At 34.2% G+C, this 11282-nt stretch overlaps 1 protein-coding gene across 1 annotated transcript in view; it reads left to right on the forward strand.

Moving 5' to 3' along the window:
- LOC111053765 (metabotropic glutamate receptor 1-like) overlaps positions 1–11282 on the forward strand; it is a 264669-nt gene that overhangs the window by 90136 nt on the left and 163251 nt on the right. The window contains exon 4 of the mRNA XM_039431937.1: positions 8557–8830. Within this exon, the coding sequence (XP_039287871.1) occupies positions 8557–8830 (274 nt within the window). The remainder of the gene's footprint in view (positions 1–8556; positions 8831–11282) is intronic.

The following is an 11282-nucleotide window of genomic DNA, read 5'->3' on the forward strand; positions in this document are numbered from 1 at the left end:
GATGACCTTGAGGTGGGTGTGGTTGACCTGGATGACCTTGAGGTGGGTGTGGTTGACCTGGATGACCTTGAGGTGAGTTTGGTTGACCTGGATGACCTTGAGGTAGGTGTGGTTGACCTAGATGACCTTGAGGTGGGTGTGGTTGACCTGGATGACCTTGAGGTTGGGGGTGGTTGACGTGGATGACCTTGAGGTTGGGGATGGTTGACCTGGATGACCTTGAGGTTAGGGTGGTTGACCTGGATGACCTTGAGGTAAAGGGGGAGTCTGGGACACTTGTGTCCCAGACTCCCCCTTTTTATACTACTTGCTTCAATCAGAGCTATTCGATAAAAATATTGGAGAATATGTATAACAGTTCGTTGACTGTCAGTATTCCTCATTAATAGCATCAATGCTCCCCTTTAAAAAAATGCTGACACATTGATGTGAATCTTACTATAATCTGGTTACTTCAGATCAGATGAAGAAAATAATGTTGATGATCGCTACTGTTTCAATTTCAATCATGTTTGACATTATTCTGCTTTTGATGCCAGCTGTTATTATTATGTGGAAGAAGCTCTCATTGAATGAAATCATGATCATTGAAGTCAATAATTATACTAAGAAAGCAATTTGTTTTAATATGTTGGTCAACAATATAACGCATATTCCTGTTCTATCATCTTATAAACTTGTGTCATTTGATGTTACTAATTTATTCACTAACATTCCGGTGGGAGAAAGTCTTGAAAGAGCTGAGGAAATAATGAAAGCCTCTATAAATGATCATACACTCAGAGAAGAACTGATAAGATTGATGAAGTTATGCACTCAGCATAATTATTTCAAATTTAACAATAGATTTTTTGAACAAAGAGAGGGGTTGGCAATGGGGTCACCCCTCTCACCACTCCTAGCTGAATTATTTATGGATAAGTTAGAAAGTAGAATCATTGAAAATAGTAATTTCAAAGATAAAATTGTTTACTGGTTTCGATATGTTGATGATATTATTTGCTTATGGAAAGGAAGTAACAGACAACTAGACAATTTTCTTTCCTATCTGAATGGATTACATCAGAGTATAAAATTCACTGTAGAGGTAGAACAGGATTGTGTATTGAATTTCCTTGATTTAAGAATAGATCATAGCACTGGTTTTCACAAGTTTTCTATTCTCAGAAAACCAACCCATACTGATGTAATCATTCCTCTTCATTCTTGTCATCCTATTTCTCACAAACTTGCTGCTTTCAATAGCATGGTCTATAGAGCACTAACAATACCTATGAGCAATCATTATTTTGATATTGAGATCACTAAAATTAAACAGATAGCTGTCACAAATGGGTATGAAGAAAGTATAGTGGACAGATTATTGAGTAAAATTAATAGACAAATTTCAATCAATTCTAGCTTTGTAGGCTCAAACTGTGAGGAGAAGACTTTTGGATAACAATCCCATATTCAGGCCTTGTATCTGATAAGATAGGTAGGGAATTGAAGAGGAATGGATTTCATGTAAATAACAAAGGCAGATCTTTGAATATTCTAGAGGCTTTAGAAATAACAAGAGTAATTAAGGAAAATCCCCAGTATAGTTTAAATGACCAGATTCATTTCAACCAGTACAACACTACGAATTCAGTTTTATCATAAACATGTAAGCATACATTAGTCAATAGTTTTTCCATTTACATATTTTTTTTATTATCTTTCACATTTGTTTTCTTGGTTCTTATTTTGTACTAAAAAGTAAATTTTATTATCATGGCGATTCTTTTGCTTAAGCCGCCATTTTGTCACACCATTGAGGGGGAGGAGACTGTCTAGCTAGGCCAATGGAAGGCGTTCATGCCCTCGACCAATAGCAGTACTCGCCTACTAGTATAAATTCTGCTGCTCTTGTATTTAGTTTTAGTTTATCAGAGATTGAGAATGGTGTAATAACCGAAACCGGTCTTTCTAATTATCAATAAATCAGTGGTTTTTTGACAATTTCTTAGTCTTTTTCATTCAATATGAATAATTACCACAATATCAACTTCTCAACTACACAAAAAGTGAAACTAGCAAGTCAAGCTGAACAAGTGAAGTTATATTTTAAATTGAAACTCAAGTATGGAGTAGCAGAAAGGAACATTTTCTTCAATAGACAATGCTTGAAACTGAAGGTTATACCAAAGTATGTGGCAATAGCAACCAACAACACTTCTACTATTGCACAGAAGAGCATAAAAACCGCCCAGAAATTTTGGATTAAGAAGGAGATCAGTCACTGGTATAAAATAAGGGATAGCTTATCTTTCTACATTTATTCTCCACATACAACTGGCAAGTAAACTACACATGGCTGAGTGGGATTTCCTAGACAACAAATGTAGGGAACAACTTTTTAGGAGATTGAGTGAGAAAACAGTCACTCAAAACAAGAAACTGCAGAAACTTCTCAAAGATCAACATCCGACACTAAATAATAGGCCTATCATTCAACATCAACACAAGTTTGCTGATAGGGTAGCTGATTTCTCACAAGTCCAATTTTCATTCTCAGAGACAGAATTACTAGGACGAGGCAGCAAATACAGTAGTCATAGCTATTTAGATAACCAACAACTCGAACAACTAGCATGCAGCATTGATAGCAATTGGGAAGCCTCAAAGAACAAAATACTAACTAACAGATGTGCTGACATAATTCTTCAAGAAAAGACAAGGGAACTTCGACCAGAGATCACAAAAACGGCAGACATCATGAAAAATTTAAAGAAGAAGATGAAAACCAATGACCTGATGATTTTGAAAGCTGACAAAGGATGCACTACAGTAATAATGGATAAGGACGAATATCTAAGTAAGGTAAACCGAACAAAGAGAGGGGTTGGCAATGGGATCACCCCTCTCACCACTTCTAGCTGAATTATTTATGGATAAGTTAGAAAGTAGAATCATTGAAAATAGTAATTTCAAAGGTAAAATTGTTTACTGGTTTCGATATGTTGATGATATTATTTGCTTATGGAAAGGAAGTAACAGTCAACTAGACAATTTTCTTTCCTATCTGAATGGATTACATCAGAGTTTAAAATTCACTGTAGAGGTAGAACAGGATTGTGTATTGAATTTCCTTGATTTAAGAATAGATCATAGCACTGGTTTTCACAAGTTTTCTATTTTCAGAAAACCAACCCATACTGATGTTATCATCCCTCTTCATTCTTGTCATCCTATTTCTCACAAACTTGCTGCTTTCAATAGCATGGTCTATAGAGCACTAACAATACCTATGAGCAATCATTATTTTGATATTGAGATCACTAAAATTAAACAGATAGCTGTCACAAATGGGTATGAAGAAAGTATGGTGGACAGATTATTGAGTAAAATTAATAGACAAACTTCAATCAATTCTAGCTTTGTAGGCTCAAACTGTGAGGAGAAGACTTGGATAACAATCCCATATTCAGGCCTTGTATCTGATAAGACAGGTAGGGAATTGAAGAGGAATGGATTTCATGTTGCTTTCAAGACCAAACCGATTTTAAATAGTCTATTTAGCTGGAGTAAAGACAAAATTGATATTTGGGATAAAAGCGGGGTGTACAAACTTAAATGTGATGATTGTAATGCTTGTTACGTGGGTCAGACTTGTAGAAGTTTCAAAAGTAGAATTAAAGAACACATCAGAGATTGGAATAAACAAAATGGGGAATCTAACTTTGCAGAACATTTGATAACAAATAATCACAAGTTGACAGTTAAGGAGAATGTTGAGTTTCTGCATGTTAATAACAAAGGCAGATCTTTGAATATTCTAGAGGCTTTAGAAATAACAAGAGTAATTAAGGAAAATCCCCGGTATAGTTTAAATGACCAGATTCATTTCAACCAGTACAACACTACGAATTTAGTTTTATCATAAACATGTAAGCATACATTAGTCAATAGTTTTTCCATTTACATATTTTTTTTATTATCTTTCACATTTGTTTTCTTGGTTCTTATTTTGTACTAAAGAGTAAATTTTATTATCATGGCGATTCTGTTGCTTAAGCCGCCATTTTGTCACACCGTTGAGGGGGAGGAGACTGTCTAGCTAGGCCAATGGCAGGCGTTCATGCCCTCGACCAATAGCAGTACTCGCCTACTAGTATAAATTCTGCTGCTCTTGTATTTAGTTTTAGTTTATCAGAGATTGACAATGGTGTAATAACCGAAACCGGTCTTTCTAATTATCAATAAATCAGTAGTTTTTTGACAATTTCTTAGTCTTTTTCATTCAATATGAATAATTACCACAATATCAACTTCTCAACTACACGAAAATTGTGAATACCCCTATTTCATGAAAGAAACTGTTTGATTCATCGAAGAATTGAATAGGACTAATATTGTAGTCCATAATGGGACAAATCGAATGACATATGAATTAATTATCAGGCTCATTTTTCTTTAAAATTACTTGCTTCGAAGTTAATCGAAGAAAACAAAAAAAATCAAATCGCAAACCCCTTAAATTTTACATATATATTATTTTATCAATAAAACTGTTCACTTTATTGAAAAAATGAATATAATCTGATATTGTAGTCCATATAATGTAACGAATCGAATGACGTATAAAAGAACTGTTTCCGATCAATGTTTACAGAGATAATCGATTTCCCGTGATCACTTGCATTTTTCATGTTTTAGGGGGCTGGGGGGGAAGCTCCAAAGGGATTTTTTGGAGAATAACCCTCTGGGAGGGCTCTATCGATGGTGGGATTCAGCTTTTATTTAATTTTCGGATCGAAACTGCGTTTTTGGACCTTCATTGACTGGGCTATTATAACTAAAGAAGTTGGCAGGAAGCTTCACTTTCCCTGGAAAGCATTGTGTACAAACCTCACAAAGCTGAATTATAATCACAACTGGGAACTAGTGATAGCACATACAGGTTCAGTCTAAATTTTTGAGGCTGGTAGTAATCTTAGGCTCCTAGATAACATTTGAGTATTGTCGAACTCTGCTACGTTAGTGTGAGTAGAGGATATAAAAATTGCATTGAATGTACAAAAATGCAAAAACTTGGCCCGCAAGAAAAGTGACACAACTCGAAAAAAAATCAATATTCGTTTTATTCCACAAATGGGACTGGTTTAGTCATATCTTGCAACAGAAAAAGAGTCATGAATGTAGTGAATCACAATGCATGAATCGCATGTGATAGCTCATGAACACTGACACCAGTGCTGTGCTCAATGCAGTGCTGGCCGACTCCAGGGATGAGTGCGAAATGCTTCTGAAATACTGTCACATTACTAGTTGTGACGTTTTTCTTGTTTGGAATAGTGTAAGTTTTGATATTCACGCGCTTCTCATCTTGAATTGCAATAATAATAATAATCTCAATCATAATTTATTTTACGTTCCATTATCAATAGAGTAGCTTACACTTAAACTAAGATCAATTCTGAAAGTTACGTTATTGATAACGCTTTACTTTTTGACAACTAACTTGTCTTGTTGCAGCAATTGACCCAGAATATTGGCATCAGGTGTACCTAAGTTTGCTATGATCAGTTAATAATGTGCACTATTATTACATTGTACAATAACAGACAATAGTAATGATCATCTTCACTTCAGAAATTAGGATTTTACATGGTAAAATAGTACTATAATTATGAGTAGCTATAATAATAGTGTGTAAAATGTTGTACTATAAATGAAAGTGAGTATACAATTGCTGTATGAACAACTCAATCAATAATGCCTTGTCAAAATGACTGAAGATAAACTACAGGATTTTAACAATCTGTTTTTGATTTCCATTTTTGGAAAATTCCATAATTTCAAGAATGATGTCACGTGGAGGATTCATGTTACAGCTTGTCCTGACTGGGAACAATGTCCAAACAATAGTGATAAGGCGGAATTTACAGTGCCAGACAACTTGATTACTACAGAAAAAAATATTGACAACAGTCCCTATCACACTGAATCACTATCAACTTATGTTCTGCATGACCCCAAAAAAACACCACTCTGAAACTGCAAAACCCTCAAAAAATTATGGAAAAAAAATGTTTGAACGAACAAGCTTGGGTGAAAGAAGTATCAAAACGCCAACCTAACAGCGGTGAGACGTACTATGTCTCATCTTCAAAGTCAAAAAAACGATTCCGACAAAACATTGCTTCCAAGTTGTACACTAAAGTGCAGACTCTAGTGCAATAACAAATTCATGAAGAATGATCGAAAACTACTTCAAATTACTTATTGGGCACTCAGTGAGTTTGAGAGACAAGCAGTACTTCCAAAAAACAGCAATAAGAGTACTAATACTGATCGACCAGTATAAACAATGCATTTTATCTTCACAAGATTTTCTTCGATTTGATACGATTGAAATAAGATCTTCCAATTCCATATTCTAGATACCATTCATATTCTATGATACAATTAAATTTATGATGCAATAATCCAGTTCTATCATGTTTACTAGTGACAACTCTGTGTTCTTAGGACTCAGAAGTTCCTACTTCTAGTATTTTATTGAACTTATTTCTTCTCTTTCTGAATAATAGAGGAAAAATAATGGTCTGAAATAGAATAAGAAATCCAAGATGATAACTATTTATTAGTAACAACTATTCATTTCTTTTTATCGACATTCATTTGAATAAACAATTTTAGTTTGTAATATTTCTAGACTCTTGAGAGCAAACTTCAGGGAACATTTTCACAAATTTGGTTAGTAAAAGTATTGTATGATTTTGACAGTTGTTTTTGTTGCACTCCTACGAAATCAATGGATCCCCATCCTTGTAAGGATATATTACTGGTACATAAAATTCCACATCGCTGCATGTACTATTTTGAAAGGTGTATTGTCTAGACTACAAGAAAAATGTCACAACTCAAAATTTAATTATATTTTTCATTATGGGGTGTGTAGTTATGAAAATATCTTCCTATAAATTCTTTGTTGTCATTCTTGAGGAAGTTATGCAGACATTGGTGTATTCGGGTTCAAATGTGAAGAAATGTAAATTTATTGTCTTCACTAGACAGCAACAGATTTTTGCTGACTACAAATTATTAGATGAACATCTTGAAAGAGTTTATGTGATTAAGGATTTGGGTGTCTACATAGACTCCACTCTCACCTTCAGAGATCACATTGATTACATCCTTGATATTTCAAATAAGATGCTAGGATTTATCATGAGAAATGTCAGACACTTCACAGACATTGATTTAATCAAGATGCTGTATCTGGCCCTGGTGAGAAGTAGACTTGAGTATTGTGCAGTTGTTTGGAGTCCTTATCAAGAGATATATATATTAGTAGTATCGAATGCATACAAAATAAATTCCTCAGATCAATGTATTACAAGAAGTATGGACATTCATGCCCGTATGACTTTTCTATGAGGTGTCTGAGAGTCAGTTTTCAAATTATGTCGTTGAAGAACAGGCGGGATTTCGTATCTTTAATTGTTCTATTCAAGATATTGAATAATCATTTAGACATTCCGAATATTATCGAACTCTTTAGTATCTTTGTTCCGTTGAATAGACCTAGATTAAATATGTTTTTTGCTTTGGATAGAATATACACTGTACATCATGCAAATTGCTTTTTACAAAAAACTGTTAGATTGTACAATTCTTTGAATACGATTCTAGATATATTCGCTGATAATTTGCGCAATTTTAGTGAACAATGTTATCAAGCTCTTAAATTATAAATGCTTAATCAATTCTCAGACCATAAAAATTTAAACTTCAAATTCTTCTTTTTAAAATAGGCTTGCTACCTATTCTCTTTTTTCAATTAGCCTTTTTTTCTTCAGTCTTTTTTCTATTTTCTATTGAGTCTTGTGTTATTTCCTATTTATAATCTTTCTTCCAAACTATTTTTATTGATATTTTTAGTTTTTTTTCTTTCCTAATAATTTAGTTTCAGTTTGTGTAAACAATTGATTTCCAATGAGGCTTGTTTTGGCATAAAGCTGTAAGCCTCTATATATGTTGTAATTTTTCTATTGATGTAAATGAAAATAAAAAAATTGGATCAGAATGAAAAGATTTACAGGATGTTAAAAAAAGGAAAACTTTACTCTGGCCCTCCAGAGTTGTTTTTGAGTTGTGTCATTTTTCTTGCGGGTCAGCGATTTTAGAAATAAATAGACAGTATGCTGCTGAATGAAAGTAACATTCATCTGTTTGTTAGCATAAATGAAAAAGGCTCCAGGCTGGACTACAGCAATAATTTGACTCTTTTTCTATCACAATTAATTAATTTGAACAATTGAAATATCATAGTGTTATTTCAATTCCCAAGGTGCAAACAGAACGAGTGAGTCGCAGTGAAGATTGATGCCACTAAATAGTTGCGCGATGATGAAAGAATTATTCAGAGTCATTGTTAATTTAGTATAATAGTATAATAGAAAAACGCTAGTGAGCTGAATTTTCCATCTCGAACTGACCGTTCTGTTCGTTTCCTCAGTGACAACTTGAAAAGACATCGCAGCTCTTAAGGCACCGAGTAAATTGACGACTGCTTTTGTTTTTCAGAACGGCGACCTCGTGCAGACTGACCGTCGCCGAGCTCCACTGGTCGGCGTGATCGGTCCCGGGTCATCCTCGGTGGCACTCCAGGTGCAAAACCTGCTCCAGTTGTTCCAGATTCCGCAGATCGGCTACTCGACGACGTCCCGTGATCTGTCCGACAAGAATCGGTTCAACTACTTCCTGCGAGTTGTGCCATCCGACTACTACCAGGCGCAAGTCATGGTCGACCTGGTGCGCACGCACAACTGGACCTATGTCAGCGCCGTCAACACTGATGGTCAGTTCACAATACCACCAGTCAATTTGTTTTACTGTTAGGAATTTTTTCCAATTTTATACTGTTTAGAATAATATTGATAAGTTTCATTAGTGTGGAATTGTGTAAATTGATTAGTTTTTTAATGATCTTCAGTAAATCGACTTTTTAAATGCATAACTGGACCTATGTCAATAACGTGAAAAATACTAATCACCAGTACCAGGTTACAAATTGATATCAGTATCAGGTGTAGATTTGGATTCATTGCCAGAAGTGATGTAGATAGTGGAGAGGATCAAAAAATTTAATCTGTCAGTTATATGACTTTCAGGGTTATATACTATGTAATAGTAGTTCTGTTAACAGGCCTACATGCGTACATAATAAATCATCAGAGTGATAAAATATTTCAAAAAAAGAGTACTGAGATTTTTATTCCTTTATATTTAATAATAATAATAATAATAATAATAATAATAATTTATTTCTCGTAAAAAAGAAAAATCACAATTACAATTTCAAATGAAAACATATAACATAACAGTATAAAGAAACTTTTCAATTTTCAATGAAATTATATAACAAAATAATCATACAATTGCTTCCTTATCAGAGAAATTAGGTACTCCCGAGGATTCCTTTATGGGAGTTACCAGCAAATAGTTTTAGTCATTTAGAAAAATTATAAACCTATAAATAATAATTACTACATCCCTGTCGCGAAGAAAACTGTTAGGTACTAGAATCAACAAAACTTGTCTTCTCTATTTAAAAACAAACAATAGGTCTATAATTACTCTTCCACTTATATCCATTCATCATAAGGTGAAAAATTCAACTTAACGTATCCCTTGCCATCTATCTATTCTAGAGCAATCTTAGGGCACTTAATCACTTATATCTACACTCTCCAACTTGGGTTGTTTTACCTTGAATAATAATATCTATTTACATCACAAACAGAAACAAATACCTACTAAGCTTAGATTTGAATATTTCACACATTGAATATATTTCTTTGAATGACCTGTAACTATACTTCTATTGCAATATTATTTATCTGAGTTTTTATCTGAGATCTCTAAACCACACTTCAACATCCTGCTTTTCCAATAACCAATTCTTCAGAAAAAACTTGAAACTTCTCGGATTTTTTTGCTGCCTTATGCTAATTGGAATTTCATTGTATACTTTTGGGGCTATAAATAAATAAAAACGTTTAAAGATTTCTTTGTGTGGTCTTGGTCTGGTTAAATTACTTGCGGATCGGAGATAATATTCGCGGTTAGCAACGTTCACTTGTCCACTTCTAAAAAAGAAAATTGACAATACTTTGAAGAAATACAGATACCTTAGTGGTAGAAATCCCCATTTTCTGAAAATTGGCAAAGAGCTAAATAATCTTGGTTTTTTGTCTATGGTCCTCAATATGTATTTTTGCCCGGTGACAAGAGGTTAAATGTTATTAAAATAAGCTCCTCCCCATACCGCTATTCCATATTGTAGTCTACTGTTTACGAGTGCATAGTACAGCGATTCCATACATATTCGGGGCATAAATTTCTTATATAGTAAAATTTTCTGCATACACATGTAAGTTCCCTCTTCAATTTAATTATTTGTTGGTTCCAAGTAAGCTTGGAATCAATTATAATACCTAGATATTTAACTTGGGGTGCTTCTGAAATCTTTTCACAGGTGCAGTTTATTGGACTATCACATTCATTTGAATGAAATGATATATTCATTAAATCATTTCCTTCAGGCCTCAGCTTGTGGACAATTATGTGGGATTTACTGGCATTCAGTTCTAGGGCGTTCACCTGCAGCCATAAATTCAATTTCTTCAAATCTTCACTAATCATCTGAGCCAACTGACCCCTATCATCTGCACTGTAACTCAGTGCTGTGTCGTCGGCAAAGGCTGTGACAGATCCCTCAAAGTTGCCGTTACAAAGATCATTAACATACACAAGGAACAGCTCAGCTGATAGACCGGACCCCTGAGGCAGACCTACCCCTGTATCTATAAGTTTTAGCTCGCTTAGCGAATCCCCAATCCTTACCTGTTGTGACCTATTACTTAGAAAGCTTTTAAACCAATTATTACATACACCTCTAACTCCTGAGTCTTGCAATTTTCCCAACAATATATCATGATTCACAGTATCATACGCTTTTCGGATATCCAAATAGAGGCCGGCACATTTCTTATTATTGTTTATTCCATTATATATTTCAGAGATAAATTTAAGCATGGCGTCCTCTGTACTTAATCCTTTTTGAAACCCGAATTGATTTTTGCTGAAAAAACTGTGTTTGGTTAGAAAGCTTACTAATCTTATCCTGACAACTTTCTCTAGGATTTTTGCAAATACTGAGAGAAGAGCGATAGGTCGGTAGTTGTTTGGATTTTCTTTATCCCCAGATTTGAAAATTGGTACTACAATTGCATTTTTTAATTTTTTTG

The sequence above is a fragment of the Nilaparvata lugens genome, chromosome 7 (genome assembly GCF_014356525.2).
Source record: "Nilaparvata lugens isolate BPH chromosome 7, ASM1435652v1, whole genome shotgun sequence".
Classification (NCBI taxonomy): Eukaryota; Metazoa; Arthropoda; class Insecta; order Hemiptera; family Delphacidae; genus Nilaparvata; species Nilaparvata lugens.